At 42.6% G+C, this 15445-nt stretch overlaps 4 protein-coding genes across 4 annotated transcripts; 3 read left to right on the top strand and 1 right to left on the bottom strand.

Annotated features, from left to right (window-relative positions):
* Positions 1 to 1746: 1746 nt before the first annotated feature.
* Positions 1747 to 3431, top strand: LOC108162809. The gene is made up of 4 exons (XM_017297720.2): positions 1747 to 2056; positions 2113 to 2301; positions 2371 to 2660; positions 2827 to 3431. The coding sequence occupies exons 1-4, from the start codon at positions 1838 to 1840 to the stop codon at positions 3311 to 3313; spliced, it is 1185 nt and encodes a 394-aa protein (XP_017153209.1). The 5' UTR covers positions 1747 to 1837; the 3' UTR covers positions 3314 to 3431.
* A 116-nt stretch (positions 3432 to 3547) lies between these two features.
* LOC108162811 lies at positions 3548 to 6086 on the top strand. The gene is made up of 6 exons (XM_017297722.2): positions 3548 to 3598; positions 4665 to 4767; positions 4834 to 4994; positions 5052 to 5240; positions 5295 to 5584; positions 5757 to 6086. The coding sequence occupies exons 1-6, from the start codon at positions 3548 to 3550 to the stop codon at positions 5965 to 5967; spliced, it is 1005 nt and encodes a 334-aa protein (XP_017153211.2). The 3' UTR covers positions 5968 to 6086.
* Positions 6087 to 7443: 1357 nt separating this feature from the next.
* On the top strand, positions 7444 to 11301 carry LOC108162810 (short-chain dehydrogenase/reductase family 16C member 6). Its single transcript, XM_017297721.2, has 4 exons — positions 7444 to 8047; positions 10163 to 10280; positions 10431 to 11031; positions 11087 to 11301. Exons 1-4 carry the CDS (start codon positions 7892 to 7894, stop codon positions 11187 to 11189), a joined length of 978 nt encoding a protein of 325 aa, XP_017153210.1. The 5' UTR covers positions 7444 to 7891; the 3' UTR covers positions 11190 to 11301.
* On the bottom strand, positions 11226 to 13613 carry LOC108162808 (probable ATP-dependent RNA helicase DHX35). Its single transcript, XM_033392675.1, has 4 exons — positions 13421 to 13613; positions 13267 to 13358; positions 13112 to 13205; positions 11226 to 13059 (listed from the first exon to the last, which is right to left on the bottom strand). The coding sequence occupies exons 1-4, from the start codon at positions 13547 to 13549 to the stop codon at positions 11332 to 11334; spliced, it is 2043 nt and encodes a 680-aa protein (XP_033248566.1). The 5' UTR covers positions 13550 to 13613; the 3' UTR covers positions 11226 to 11331.
* Between the last annotated feature and the right edge of the window lie 1832 nt (positions 13614 to 15445).

Genomic DNA, 15445 nt, shown 5'->3' with positions numbered 1-15445 from the left:
TCCACCAAGGGAGGCAGCAGCACGCAGCAACTGCGACCAGCGAAAATATTATAAGTAGTGCTGATTAGTTGCCGTTTGATAGTACAAATATTATTGATTTAAAATGCGACATTAGTGGGTAAGGCAAGGGAGATAAGATACATATGTATGTATGTACATACATAGGCTTTTGTCACGTTCTTGAGATAATGGGAATTTCAGGAAATATATATATGATGCGTATAAAAGCTCCCTTCAGTTGATATGATATTTTGGAGGTGGAAAAATTTCTTATATTGCATGCTCGTGCATTCTCGCATTTTTTCCCAACACTTAAGCGGGAATACCCACTTACTAAGCCAGATATGGTGAATGTTTCCAAACTAAATTATTCAAATCCCAAACTCTTTAATCTGAGATAACCTTATCAATAAAACTGAACTCCAAAATCCGAGACTCGGGTCATGCAACAGTCTGGAAATTGCCGAAATTTCCCACATCAAATGACAGAACTCAGACATATGGCACTATGACCTAAGCCAAATAAATAGAAATTATGTCAAATGGTAGTATTGAAATTCCACAACAAATGCCACGAGATGGGGATACTGAACCTAAGCCAACCTGCAATGCCTTGATAGCACGATTCGGGCAGTCCTGAAACAACAACAACAATTACCCATTACTCCATGCTAATGGAGTCCAGACATCGATCAAACAACGGTCGAGTCCCAACCCACGCTGCAGAGCCCAACAGCCAATTGCAGAGGGTTTTTCATGAAAATCACGCGATATTTGTCCAGTCCCTGCTTGCCATTTATTGGTGGGGAAAGGAGCTGGGTGTGTAGCTCCCTGACACCCTGGCTCACCTGCCCCCAGCGTTTAAGCTGACACGTGCTTGACGTGCACAGTCGATTCGGGTAGGGTTGGGTAAGGGTCTCTGCTCTGTACTCATGTACCCTAGGTATACGACACTATTGATTTTTCCGGTTGTCGTAGTCGTAGTCGTGCTTCGCCGATTTAAACTCTTTGAACTTCCTGCGACACGTGTCCTTGACAGCGGCAGGGTAAGAAACCCTACAATGTTGTTGTTGTGGGGCAGCGGCCACGGTTCATGGTGAAGGTGATACAGCAGGAGCGCCGATCAAAATAATTGATTAGTATTAGGGAAATGTTGTTCCATATAGAAACCCCCCTAAGGGTAGTCTCTGGTACACGCCACTGCCTGAAGGACCTTGGGGAAAGTTTTTGCTGCCAGAACGTCTCAGATTTTCAAAGCGGCTATACGACGAGCAAGTGGGTTAATAACGACTGGAAATTGCGTTTTAACGATTCCACGAAACTGTAAAGTCATAAATTCTTTTTAAACTATTATAAAACTCTTGTCCTGTGTCGAAGGGTTCTTAAAATATTTAAGTTAAAGGGAAATTTTGCCCCCAAATTGAAATATTATTTATTTTGGAAACCTGATCTTCATTGTTCTCCATAAGATGTCCACCAATTGAGCTCCCTTTGCCTATGGAGCAGTTGTAGAAATCTCCTGCTTCGTAGGGTCCTCCACAGTCTTTACAGCGCCACCAAAATAAATCAGATTGGGCGAAAAGGCCTTGAGACCACATCGTGCTGGGGGCCCCCGTGTGCGTGCAATTCTCCAGTTAACCCCAATGACCTTGGCCGATTCCGGGTATTCGTTGTGAAATACCTTATACCCAAAAAATGGATTTATTGAGGGGCCTGTTTGAGAAATAGAGAGATTCACATCGAAGCACAGATATCATTGAATATACTTTCACTTTAACTCTCAACAAATCTGGAGCTCTCCTAGAAAACCAGCCAAAAGTTCCCGCCTGGAGGAAGCATGGACGAGCGAGAGCGCTGCCAGAGTACATCCAACCAGCAATGGCCAGAGGGATTAGACATGCAGGAGGCGATGGCAGACGCTGCCAGTCCAAGTCCACAGAACTGGAAAAGATCAGACAGCTTGAAGATCTTCAGCAGGGCCATGATGCGCGACTGGCGCAAGAGAGGAGTAGAAATGCGCCACTTGCAGAAGGAGACGGAGTATTTAAGAGGCGAAGTAAGTTAACTGAATGGTGGTCACTCTACCCCATGTTATGCACCTTAAAACCTCAGTATAAACAGACCAACAACACGGTGCATATGTGCAAGGCCCTGAAGCAGGTGGAACTCGAGCGGAACAGCGACCTTCACCTGGAATTGATGAGGTCCAAGCTGAACTTCGAAGAGTTTCACTCTTCCATCTCCAGTCTGACCGAAGTCAAGGAAAAGTTACTGAACGAAGTGGAACTGCGTAAGAGGGAGGTAAGGGGTCATCTATGTATATTCTATAGAGCCACTGATAATCCATTCTATACTGCTATTATGTGACAGCATGACGAGCTCCAAGCTGTGGCCGACCAGAGAAAGACAGAGCTCAATGCCGCCCTGGGGGAGCTGCGGATCGACGAAAATCGACTGTCGGACGAGGAGGACGTTATGAACCATCTAAGAACGAATAATGCAAACCTCGTGAATGAAATCGCGTTGCTCCGCTGGTTGCAGATGAAGTACAAAATGAGTGAGAAATGCCTGACTAAAAAGTTGGAGGAAGCGAACGAGAGGATGACCATTATGCAAGATGAATTAAATTTCCTTCACGATAGAGTTCGGGCATGGAACACGTAATAATATCATACATATCCCTGGGTACAATGAAATCTCTGCTGGTTCGACGGTTGTGTCCCAGATTTTCGAAGGACTCTGTACAACCAGCAGAGGTTTCACGGTATTCTCCATTTCTTTATATAGAGTCCTCTAACCCCTGATTCGAACTATTCCACACGAAAGCAATGAGCCAATGAATGAACCACAAATTCGTCCAGTGATTGAACAGCTGCAGCAATTATCCAACTCAATCGACAGTTTCCCGGCAGAATGCCGCTACAGCAAAAGCAGCAACAATGAGCCGCAGGAGAATGAATTACAAACTCGTCCATTGATTGAGCAGCTGCAGGAATTGTCCAACTCAATCGACAGTTTCCCGGCAGAATGCCGCTACAGCAAAAGCAGCAACAATGAGCCGCAGGAGAATGAATTACAAACTCGTCCATTGATTGAGCAGCTGCAGGAATTATCCAACTCAATCGACAGTTTCCCGACAGAATGCCGCAACAGCAGCAACAGATCATCCGCGTTCCCGATGGTTTGGCCGACCCAATCCCACTCCCAATTGATGAGGCAACACTCGCACGCGCTGCAAAATGGGTTTAAGATTCCTACTTTGTTTAAAATTGTTTCGTTGGTTTTGGGACGTTTTCGATCGCGATCGAAATAAAAATAAAATTAGAATGACCGAAAATTTTGAATAGCAAAAGAATGGGCAAATTGCTCGGCAATGCCGCGTACATGGAAGTGTTCTGAACAGCAAATATATTACGAAAATCCGAAGCTAAGCTACAAAGTTACTTAACCAAGAAATTTTGAAAATGGCTGACGTGGGCAACTGTTGTTGGCTTCGGCACCGGCACCACCGCCCGAGCCCCATCCTATGCGTGCTCCAGTCGTGGAGATGACTGGAGTCCGCGAGGCGGAGTGGGTGGTGGAGGACCAGCGCATGACCGTGCGTCTGTTGCTAACGACCCGTCGTCGCTAGCAAAGGCAGCGGGAAAGCCAATCCAGAACAATGTTGCCACAGCAATGCCAGGCAGAATTACTGGGAAACAAAGGTGTGACGGAGGGTCGGCACTGAGCAGATCTGATAAACAGATGGCTATCTATCTATCGATCGATGCACAGAACAATCACAGAATACACTTCCGAAGTACACCGCCATGCAGCTCGTATATATACTGTGCATCTCGCGAATAAGCACTTGGGAATTACAAGCCAAGCCAATGCTGCCGCCGCACACACAGAAGCAACGCACTGAAACGGGGGTTGATTTTCCCTGCCATTCGAAAAGTCGAGAGTGCAATTAAAGTCCTATGTTGTATGTTGTAAAAATGTTGCAGTAATTTCATAAAAATTATAGAAATTATTGAAAATTCGGAAAAATATCTTAAGAAAAGAAAAAAGAGAAAATATTTAATCATTTTTTTGCTTGTCCACGGTGGGAATAGAACCGTGGTACTGTCTGTGGACATGCGCTGTCGCTATCGCTGTCTGTTGGTTTGAGGCATAATTTTTGGGATAGTTTTCTTTGCAGTATTGACGGCTTGTCAGATTTTGAAGGAACCTCTATGAAGGATTGGCTTTGATCCGAGATGACAACCGACTTATTGGAGTCGAAGGAGCTCTGCTAATTGGTTATTTTCAAACAAGAACTACTTTCATCAATCCTAAAGGAGTTTGGAGATTGAATTTTAGATGTTAGTGGGGTTGGTTAGAAGATTTGGTCTTTCAGAATAAAGATTCTAGAGACCTCTAGGAAAACACTCTTCCTGACATATACTTGACTGTATTTTGAATCTTCTCTCTTTGTTCCCATTACCTCATGATGGATGGCTGTGCGACTGAATTTTTGATTAAGTAGTCTTTCAGTTTTATGGCTATATAAACAAACTCTTTCCTGAAAAATACTGTCCCACATTATATTCTTTCTTGATTAGACATATCGTTTTTTAGACAATATAAACTATAAACATAACAATAGGAACAATCGTTCAAATCTATGCACTACTATCTAGAAGTTTCTTTTGGACTTTGTCAAGCTACAAGTTGTCCCCCATACCACATCTACATATCTTGAGGTAGAGAGTCAGGTTAGGTTCTGGAATTCTATTCTGGAAGGTATGTAAAATTATTTTGTGATATCTTCTGCCGATATCAAAATGTTCCATATTCCATATTCGGAAGAAAACGAAATGCAGGAGGAGAGGCCAGCCGATGGCTGTCAGGGTTGCCAGAGGCTCATGGACTCTAACGAGAAAACGGCGACGATCATTTTGCGGGCATGGCACAAAAGGGGCTTTGAGATCTGCAAGCTCCTGAAGACGAAGGAGCATTACAAGCACAAAGTGAGTTAACCAAATGGTGTTTCGAGCAGCCCCATTTTAAGCAGCCTCGAATCTCAGGCAATGAAGAGCATGAATAATTTGCATATGTACCAAGTCATGATTGAGGTGGCAGAGAACCGGAACAACGAGTTACAATTGCAGTTAATGGAGTCCAAGATGAGAACCCTCCAGGTCCACTCGTCCATGCTCAGCTTGACCGCCGACAGGGAACAGCTGGAGCACGAAGTGGACTTCCGCAAGAAAGAGGTAGGATCTATAGAGCCAGCATATAATCCATTCTATACTGCTATTATGTGACAGAATGACGAACTAAAAGCTGTGGCCGAACAGAGAAAAACAAAGACCTCTGCCGCCCTGATGGAACAGCGTAAAGTCCGGGATCGAATATCCCGGACTGAGGTGGCCGTATTTCAACTAAAGCTTAAAAATTCTGACCTCGTCAATGCGGCTAGAATGCTCAGAAGTTCGGACAGAAGCAACCAATTAAGGGAGCAACGATTAAATAAGGAGTTGCAGCTAAAATCTGAGATGATAATTATCATGCAGAATGAAATAGATTTACTTAAAGAGAGAACCCAGGAATGGAATGAGTAATATCATTATATCCTTAGTTACAATGAAACCTCAGTTGGTTGACAGTTGCCAACTGGTTTGCCTTGCTAGAACCTCATGGTTGACTGTTACTCCCACAGAGGTTTCACTATATATATATCGTTCAAAATTCCCTATCTAACTTTCGATTTTAACTAATCCACATGACAGCAAAGAGCTAAAGGAGAACGAACAACAAATGCATCCATTGATAGACCAACTGCAGGACCTCTCCAGGGACCACAGTTCTCTCAATGCACAGAAAGCACAGGATTGCAATAGCACGAGCTCCGTTTTTCAGACACTCTGGCCGACAAGCTTGTCGAGAAATCCCCAGCCAACAATACAAAAGGCCTTTCCATTCTTCCTTAAACTGAAGTAAGTTTCACGAAGTTGCTGACAGTTTGAAAAATGTTTCTAAAAACGTGTAAAAAAATTATTTAAAGTTCTGAAAAAACTAATAAGTGACAAAAAAAAAAAATTTATGTTGAAATAAAATTGCTGTTCATCGCCCGCTGTTTTTTTTTTAAACAAAAGACTGGTTCAGCACAAACTACATGACATGACATGCTGCTACGTGTAGAATGTAATAGCATGCAAGTAAAATTCATGTATATTCGACATCTGGTTCTGCGGAAAACACTCTTCCGAAGAAAGGGAGCCGGATCCAGAGCCGGACGAAGGACAGAATACGGTGCCGAATGTTTTGATATTCCGATATTCATGCGCAATGTACAACTACAGCTCCAAAGGGCTCGGCACAGTGTCAAGAGTGGAAAAGAGTTCAAGTAATGAAGTACTGTAGCCAGACATACCGCAGAGGGTGAAACTAGAAAAACTTTAAAAGTGAAGCTGGAAGTACTGCAGAAGGTGGAGTTGGAGCAACGGCAGAAGCCGAAGCCGATTTTGAGCAATAAATGCTCGCTCTGCAGAAAAGTTTTGAAAATAAATATATGGAAACAGAGGAAATAAAATACATCTTTAAATATTCGATTGAACGATTGAAAATGAAGATTTTCTTAATACCGAAATATTAATATATATTTCCGAAAATGCCATTAATACCAGTGAATTGCTATGCAATACAGTGAATCATCTATAAGTTGGTAATTCTGCACACCACAGCATCACAATTTTGTATAAACATTGATGTAACAAATTAAATAAATTGTTGCTCGAACAATTGCCTAAAACTACCTTTCTTTAGCTTTCTTCAGCTTAGGTATTATACCACTGATGAAATGTAATAAAAAAAAGTATTCCAAAATAAATAAAATAATATCGTAAAATTTTCTTTAAAAAATGCCCCAAATTCGTTGGAAATGTTAATTAGAGCATCACATAAAGAACATAGAAATTTCTGAAATCATTAAATATTAAACAAAAATACATAAAACAATGGTATCATTTTCTAATTGTGTTACTATATTTCACTGACCATCTCAAACATTTCAAGCAAACCCACAAACAAAAATAAAAGCGGAATCAGCATCAAATAAACCACAATCAAATATCTCTGCTCAAAATAAAGACAATAAAATGCCAAGAAACAGGTTGAGTTGAGTTGAGTGGAGTGTGCTTCCCTAGCACTTCTCATCTCTCAACTGATAAAAATCTAGAAAAAAACCAAATAAGAAAGCGCTCAATATAGCACTGCTGTTGTTGTTGTGTTATTGTTGTTGTCCATTTCTTCTATTGCTGCTGCCACGACTCGAAGCGGGGTCTTGGCCATTGTGTAAATGTGAGTCTTGAATTGGGCAGTCAGCCACCAACTAAATAATGAAACAGGCAAAAAGACAACAAAGGTAGAAACAGCGCGCCGAGCGACCGCTTGAAAATTTTTGCCAGACGGAGGCATTCAGTTGGAGCTGTGACTCCAGCATAAGCGGACGTGAGAGCGGATCGGGATAGTAATATAGACAGTGCAGTGCGAATCGAAAATATATAGAGAGAGAGAGAGAGAGAGATAGACATAGAGAAATTCATAGGAATTTCATTTGCATTTGTGTTCGAGCTCTCCGTCTGACTCTAAAGCCAGGTTATTGGTATTCACAGCTGAGCCCCAATAAAAGTTATCAAATTGTGCATGCCGAATGCCATTTGCCATTTGCCTGGTGTGCCACAGCCCTAATCAACCATTCCTGGCGCGCATGCGCAGTGAATACGAAATCCGAAATCCGATCGAAGAAACTCCCTCCCTCGCGACCCACGTGCCTCGACAGGTACTGCTCGAGTCCGTTGAGTGGTTCCAAGGCCTGGGGCAAACAGTGAACTAAGTGTGGGTCACTCTCCATCCATCCATCAATATGACAGCCACTCCTGGGCTCCTCCACATGGATCGCCCGCTGCGGGCTTTCTATCAGTTTTTCCTCGACCTGATTATATTCACCATCAAATCGGTGTTTTATATACTGGAATCGCTCTACTATACTTTGCTGCCCAAGCGTTTTAGAAAGTTGAAGGTAAGTTAACTCAAATGTCGCTTGTGCATAGCTTAGACCTAATTTTAGAGACTTTCTTTCCACCGAATGACCCTCGACTCTAGTGGTTGCACAACCAATCAGACACCCACAATGAAATGAGCAACGGAACTGCTTCCCATTGCCCACTTTAAATCAATCATAGTCATCATAGACGTTTCTCTTCATTTATTTTTGCCTGCCCTGCCAGGTTTTTGGCAATAATTTCCCCAACTTTAATGAGCCACGAGTGGGCTGGCTTTGTGGTAATAAAAACAAATCATATACATACATATGCGTTGAACAAAACAATACAAATGAACAAAAAGTTTAGATACTCTGTTGCATAACTAATATGCATGAAAAATAAAGTGGACATTGGGACAAACTTTCGCAGTTTTTGGAATATATTCTGCAAGATTCTTCTACCAAACATTTATGTGATAAAACCCTCCACAACGGAGTGTATTCAGTCGGCAAACAGACAACATTGTCTATAAACTTTCCAATTTATTTGTTTCATTTAACAAATTCATTTTGGTCTGTGATCGTAAAATGTTTTCTGTCCGAACAAATGTTTCGCTTTGTTTTGATACGCTTCGGATGGCAAAGCAATTTTGTTCACACGCTTTTTTGGTTTGGTCACTCATGAATGGATATTACTTCTTCATATTTACATTTTCGGCATCCGTGGACGTCACTTGTGATAGCCATTTGAGTACTTTGTCAGCTACCAAACAAACACTTCAGGTTGGACTGTGCAAATATTTACTCTTATGAATTTTGTTTTATGGAGCTTTGGTTTCAATTAGCCAAAGCCCATCCATGGCTGACATTGAACTGGAGATCTTCTCTGGGCATCCATCCAACTATTGGGTTTCATGGTTAAACATACAAATTGGCAGTTTATGGTGGGGTCTAGAAGCAGGCCGAAATTGTTCGTGACTTGGCAGTCCAATGAACATTTGCCAACATCGTTTGACAACGAGTTTTTCCGCAACCCATTATACCACACAATGTGCATTGCCTTTTCCTATGTCATTGCTGATTTTTCTTCTTCTCAACATTTGGAGAGTCGCGTACTGCACGCTCAACGAACAAAAACGAACCAAAAAAAAAAGATAAAAGGAAAATATTAAAATTGTTAATATACCTACGTAGATAAAAAAAATTGATAAATGTCCAAACCATTCTGTGATATTCAGTAGAAAATTGTACCATCATATTAAATCCATATTCTGGCTGTAATAATTTGATTCAACAGATCGTCGGAAAATATGATAAAATTAGTTAGTTTCGTGCAGAAAAATATACATACACGGCTACAAAAACATATATATTGTCTGGGGCCGGAAACGCATGTTGCATCCATTCACGAATATGCCCTGCGGTACACCACGATTGCATAGAAAAATACATATAAATTGCAAGAAAATTAAAAAAAGAAAAGTTGTGACCTGCATAGCAGACAGCGCTGAAAAACTTTTCCTTCATCCAGCGATGCACGACAACTGATGTGCCACACAGTAGGGGATTGAACTCCGTTCAAACTGAATGAACTTAGAGTTGGGGGGCTACAAAAAATGCCAAAAGCCAAAGAAAAACTTGCCACAGACATTTTATGAATATTATTGTCCAACAACGGCAACATGATGCAAGACGTTGGGCCGCAAAAAACATCATACCTTTAAATATGTATGTATGCAAATTGTTGATATCTCATTAAATGCAACATCATGTCAATGTCGCACCTTTTTCATATGTTAAATAGTGTACATTTGTATGACTGCTTTTTAGCTTAACGAGTAATATGAATGCAAAACGAAAGTAAGGGAAAGAGCGACATGACAGGGGTTTTCAAATGAATACTTTAGTTTGATTACTATTTGAGTAAATAAACTTAGTTTCTATTAAATAAAAACCTAACTACCTTTTGAGACCAACCAAAGGTTGAGAGCCCGGTTGAATAAGCCCATATTTACAAAACTCAATCTGCCCTTAACGATCTTAATATGCAATTTTGTCTTGATGGGAGTCCAGTTAAAGAATTTAATAACCTACTCACGACTATTCGTATGTTTGAATTGAATTTCACTTTCAATTGTCCATCTGCCACAGAACGTCTCCGGTCAGGTGGTCCTCATCACAGGGGGAGGAGGCGGCGTTGGTCGACTGATAGCACTCAACTTTGCTCGACTTCAGGCGCGAATTGTCATCTGGGATATCAATCAAGAAGGTAAAAAGAGGCTGAGACTTCGCACCATTCTGCTAATTGCTTGGTCAGCACTCGAGCGAGAGGGTCAAGCACCTCTGGAGTGACCGGAGTGAAAGCTGTTACATTTCCCTGTTAAATTTGATCACCAAACTTAAGAAATTTTCCACGCAGCCATCAAGACAACGGTGGATCTGTTGGCCAAGAACGGTTATAACAACTGCAAGGGCTATGTGGTGGATATATCCGATCGGGAGCAGGTCTACCAGCGCGCAGGCCAAGTCATCGATGAAGTGGGTCCTGTGGATATATTGATCAACAATGCTGGGATCGTTTGCTGCAAGCCATTCTGGGAGCTGCACGATCGCGTCATCCAAAACACCTACAACATCAACATCATCTCGCACTACTGGACGGTGAAGGCGTTCCTACCGCACATGATGCGCCACAATCGCGGTCATATCGTGACCGTGGGCTCTGTCACAGGCATGTTGGGCACCTACGGCTGCAGCGATTATGCGGCGACCAAGTATGCCTGTATTGGCTTCCACGAGAGCCTGCTCACGGATTTGAAGGCCCATGGCTACGATCAGATCCAGATGAGTCTTATCTGCCCCTATTACATCAATACGGGAATGTTCTCGGGAGTCCGTCCACGCATGCAGCCAATGCTGGAGCCCCAGTACGTGGCCGATCGTATCGAAAACGCCGTGCGCTGCAACGAGGTCTGGTGCGTCCTGCCCAACTCCATCCGCCTATTGACGCCACTCAAATGGTGAGTACTAACTGAGCCTTGGTGTATATCCGAGCTTATTTTGGTTTCCTTGCAGTCTTTTGCCCGCCAAAATGTGCTGGGAGCTAATGTCACGCGTCATCCGTGGCCCCGAGTCCATGATGATGTTCCAGGGACGTGGACGAGTGGCCGCCGGCTAGCCTCGTCATCAGATAGCAGATACAATTTGGAAATCCTTTTAGCTTAAGTCATTTATCTATAATCATTATATTAAACTAAGTGAATCGATTCAATGGCAGGAATCGGATATAATACCAGTCTGTGCCCCATCTTTTTGTCCTTTTAGTCCCGCACCGTAGTCTGTTGGTAGTAGTGCGGGGCCAGTTCCGTGAGCCACTGTCGCTTGATCACAGTCAGATGGTTCATGAAGATTCTCGTTGTCTGCAGCAGCTCCCCGTACACCACGTACTGGGCTTGTGGCAGCGTATATAGCGTAGAATTGGGATGAACAGCCAGTTCAGTGCCGCTGCTGATCTGCCTGTAGACACCAGAATGGTGAAGATAGGCCACCTGGGTGAAGAAGCCAGCAGTAATGCATTTGCAAAGCATTTCCACATCGCCTTTGCAGGAGAATATTGGTATTCCATACTTCTTACGCGCCATGGTTAAGAGCTGCTCCCGCAGCTCGTGGGCGCGCTTAAGATTTCTATAAATGAGGTAGTACTGGCCGCAGAACTCCTTGGTCATGCCCTCCTCCACGAATGCGGTGTAGACATTGAGGAGCGTGATGAAATCCCCCTCTGCCACCTGGAAATGCCGATGCGCGATGCGTCCGCCCTGCTGTGCGACCGCAGATACCGGCCGTGAGAACACCGACTGCACTTGCAGCATAGCTATAATCGTGATGATCTCCTCGGAGCAGCCCATTTGGCCAGAGATGTGCAGCATCTTCGAGAGCATGGCATTGAAGGGCAACTCGGCCAGCAGATATCCTACTGGTTTGGTCAGCTGTCCCTCCTCATCGATGGCATCCAGAGCGTAGAGTGTCTCCAGGGCCGAAAGAAGATTTTGCGCTGGTGGAGGCGAAGGAAAGTCGAAGCGCAGAATATTTCCAATACCCAAGGCCTTGAGCTGAAGAACAGCGCCGCTCATTTCGCTGCGTCGCATCTCTGGCGGCTGTCGCGGCGCCAGTGCATCGTAGTCCTGCTTCGTATACAGACGGTACACCTTACCGGGACGCATGCGGCCTGCTCGGCCAGCTCGCTGCACAGCAGACGCCTTGCTGACTGGGACAACGACGAGGCTGTCGCTGCAGGTGGACGGATTGTACCATTTCACTTTGACGTAACCGCAGTCGATGACGTAGACTATGCCTGGGATGGTAATGGAAGTCTCCGCTATATTTGTGGCCAGCACCACCTTCCGCACTCCCTTGGGCGGGGTGAAGAAGACGGCCAACTGATCGTTGCTCGTCATGCTGCCATACATGGGAAGAACTTTCAGATTCTCCTGTTCCGAGGAGGCTACATATTCGCGCAGTAGATCCAGGGCTTCCAACACCTCCTCCTGGCCAGTGAGAAAGGCCAGTATATCTCCTGGTGGCTCCTTCTGATGCAGTTTCCACACCGTCTCCACCGTCTCTTTTACGTAGTCGGCACAGGGCTCGTTCAGGTAAAAGTTGCTCACCGCATGCATGCGTCCCTCGATGCTCAGCTTGACACTGACCTCGCTGCCCCCAGAGACCGGCCAGCTGAAGAACTCGCTGAAGAAGCCCCCATCAATGGTGGCCGAGGAGATGATGAGCTTAAGGCTGCTACGTTTGCGTAGGATCTTCTTCAGCAGTCCCAGAACCATATCCGTGAGCATATTCCGTTCGTGGGCCTCGTCTACAATGATGACGCCATACTGGGTGAGTAGAGGATCGGCCAGGAGCTCGCGAAGCAGTATTCCCTCTGTCATGAATTTAATTTTAGTCTCCGCCGTCATCCGCTCCAGGAAACGCACAACATAGCCCACTGTGTCGCCTACCAGTTCTCCGCGTTCCTCTGCCACTCTATTGGCCAGAGTTACCTACAGAAATCAGCATTATTATTTGCTCTACGGATTACGAATTTCGGCTTACTGTTGAAACGCGCCTGGGCTCTGTGACGCCGATGAGACCCTTGGAATGCCAGCCCCATTCGTATAAGTACTGCGGTACTTGTGTGCTCTTGCCGCTGAAGGGGAAAATATGATCGTTAGGATTCCTTGGGGCATACATATTTGCTTCTCACTCACCTTCCTGTTTCGCCCACCAGTATGACAACCTGATGCTTCTCCAGGCAGTAAAGAATTTGATCCCTGTACTGTCGTATGGGCAGGCGTTCGCGCTAAAATTAAACAATTTTCTTGATTGCAACTGGCGGTGAAATTGTTTTGGGATCGGGCATACCTGTTCCACTAAGCCCAGATTATGATTGGCATTGAAAACAAAGGCGGAGGACTGCTGGTCGCCACCCCCGCTATCCGTAATTGTATCATCTGTGTCGGGTTTAAGGAATTTCGGCTTAAATGTAGCCATGCTTTGAAATTGTCTCGTGGATTTTCCGAAATTTGCGTTTGACTTATTAATAAAATATACCGTCCGGCCCTCAGAAATATACCGAAACATACCGTCTCATTTTCAAAATATACCGTAAATATACTGACGAATTCAAGTTCTATTTTACATATTCCTCGTTTTGATATTCCGTCGAATATTACTAGATATATAGAACATTTAGCCATGCGGTCATAATTTAATACGATTAATGAATTTATTTTCTATTTAACTGGTGTATTCTTAATACTTTCTTGTATTGCATTTTGCGTAAAAAGAGGTTTTAGCGAAATAAGTCAAACAAAAAACAAGTAGCGAAATAGGTCAATCAAAACAAACGAAAAAGGAAATTGCTCAATTTTGATATTCCATTGAATAATCCTTTTAATCCTTGCTTTTATTGTATTTATTGTAAAAAAGGTTTAAACGAAAAAGTTCAACAAAAAAAGAGTCGCTATATTGCGTGTAAGCCGTAGTATAGGCCTTTGTATACCCTATTTTGTTAATTTTAAATGAAAGTATAGATATTGAAATGAAGATAAAACATAACTAATAAAGACTTTTTCTCATATGACATTTTCTAGACATATTCATGTATATGATGAGTGTTTTGTATATATATCTCGATCCTGATACCTATTCTTGGTCCCTAAGAGAAGCCAATAAGCTTTAAAATATCGTGGAAATATTGAAAATACTATTAAATAATATTGAATAATATTAAAAATTGTAATATTAAATTGTTTTTGCCTGGGATGACAAACATATTCACAGTTCTATAACATCTATTTCCCCCAGGGTATGTGTGCATGGAATGGGACTCATTGCTGTCAACCGGTTATGACAACTAATTCCTGGTTATTCTTTCTTCCGTCGAATATTCCAAGCTATATAGATCTCTCAGTTTAGCCCAGATAATTTTATATGATTGTTGAATCAATTTTAATCAGGATTAGTTACTTTTAAGTACTTGCATGTTTTTTGTTTTGACAAAAACACGATTTCAACAAAAATGTTCAATAGTCGCAGGCTGTGACGTCAATGTTGCTGGTATTCGCAGACTCATTTCTTGTCAACCAGAGTGTGGTCATTTATATACCCTATTTCGTGAATATTATATAAAGATACTGTTTTCCAACCTGCTTTCAAACGTAATTAGTAAAGACCTTGTCTTAGATTGCATTTTTTTGGTCTATTCATGCATTTGATTAGGTGTTTGTATATAAATCCTGATCCCTATACCAATTGTTGGTCTCTGTAAGAAGTCCACTAATTGCAAAATATCGTTTAAAACAGAGACTGACTAGTTTCTGCATTAATTAGAGCCTGGAGTGACACTTATTTCCGCAATTCTATATCCATTTCCCCCAGGGTATGAGTGCATGGAATTAGCAACATGTTTGTGTATGGAATGGTACTCATTGCTGCGAACCGGGTATTGCCAAAAATATCTCCCGTCGAATATTACAAGCTATATAGAGTTTTCAGCTTTGCCCACTTAGCTTTATCCCATCGATGGATACATTTTCTACAACTTTGACAACTTTAAATTGCTTGTAAGTATTGTATTTTGACTAAATCACGGTTTACAAATTAATGTTGCCGCATCATTGTGTATGGAATGAGACTCATTGTTGTCAATCGGGTAACAGAGGTCCTTACCCGATTCAAGTTAGGTTATCGATACTATCGACTGGTTAACTTTTTTGAATGTGAGCGACAAGGATTTAAATGTTGTCAACCGGGCCATTACCGATTCAACAAATACGACGATTCCCTCAATTTTGATCTTCCGTCGAATATCAGCTATATGGAAGATTTATCCATGCCCACATAATTAAATTAATTTTAATAATTTAAAAAAATTTAAAACAAAAA

Source organism: Drosophila miranda, chromosome 4 (assembly GCF_003369915.1).
Source record: "Drosophila miranda strain MSH22 chromosome 4, D.miranda_PacBio2.1, whole genome shotgun sequence".
NCBI lineage: Eukaryota > Metazoa > Arthropoda > Insecta > Diptera > Drosophilidae > Drosophila > Drosophila miranda.
The sequence above is the reverse complement of the archived record's forward strand: the minus strand, read 5'-3'. Positions and strand labels throughout refer to the sequence as shown.

What these genes read in the sequence shown, in the direction of transcription:
- LOC108162811 (XM_017297722.2), top strand. Translation starts at nt 3,548, where the DNA reads ATGACTGGAGTCCGCGAGGCGGAGTGGGTGGTGGAGGACCAGCGCATG. An exon ending in TGGAGGACCAGCGCATGACC is followed by an intron (nt 3,599 to 4,664) that starts GTGCGTCTGTTG and finishes ACTACTATCTAG; the next exon opens with AAGTTTCTTTTGGACTTTGT. An exon ending in AGGAGCATTACAAGCACAAA is followed by an intron (nt 4,995 to 5,051) that starts GTGAGTTAACCA and finishes CTCGAATCTCAG; the next exon opens with GCAATGAAGAGCATGAATAA.
- LOC108162810 (XM_017297721.2), top strand. Translation starts at nt 7,892, where the DNA reads ATGACAGCCACTCCTGGGCTCCTCCACATGGATCGCCCGCTGCGGGCT. An exon ending in AGCGTTTTAGAAAGTTGAAG is followed by an intron (nt 8,048 to 10,162) that starts GTAAGTTAACTC and finishes CATCTGCCACAG; the next exon opens with AACGTCTCCGGTCAGGTGGT. An exon ending in CTATTGACGCCACTCAAATG is followed by an intron (nt 11,032 to 11,086) that starts GTGAGTACTAAC and finishes GTTTCCTTGCAG; the next exon opens with TCTTTTGCCCGCCAAAATGT.
- LOC108162809 (XM_017297720.2), top strand. Translation starts at nt 1,838, where the DNA reads ATGGACGAGCGAGAGCGCTGCCAGAGTACATCCAACCAGCAATGGCCA. An exon ending in TGGAACTGCGTAAGAGGGAG is followed by an intron (nt 2,302 to 2,370) that starts GTAAGGGGTCAT and finishes ATTATGTGACAG; the next exon opens with CATGACGAGCTCCAAGCTGT. An exon ending in AGAGTTCGGGCATGGAACAC is followed by an intron (nt 2,661 to 2,826) that starts GTAATAATATCA and finishes TCCACACGAAAG; the next exon opens with CAATGAGCCAATGAATGAAC.
- LOC108162808 (XM_033392675.1), bottom strand. Translation starts at nt 13,549, where the DNA reads ATGGCTACATTTAAGCCGAAATTCCTTAAACCCGACACAGATGATACA. An exon ending in ATCTGGGCTTAGTGGAACAG is followed by an intron (nt 13,359 to 13,420) that starts GTATGCCCGATC and finishes GTTTAATTTTAG; the next exon opens with CGCGAACGCCTGCCCATACG. An exon ending in CTGGTGGGCGAAACAGGAAG is followed by an intron (nt 13,206 to 13,266) that starts GTGAGTGAGAAG and finishes TTTCCCCTTCAG; the next exon opens with CGGCAAGAGCACACAAGTAC.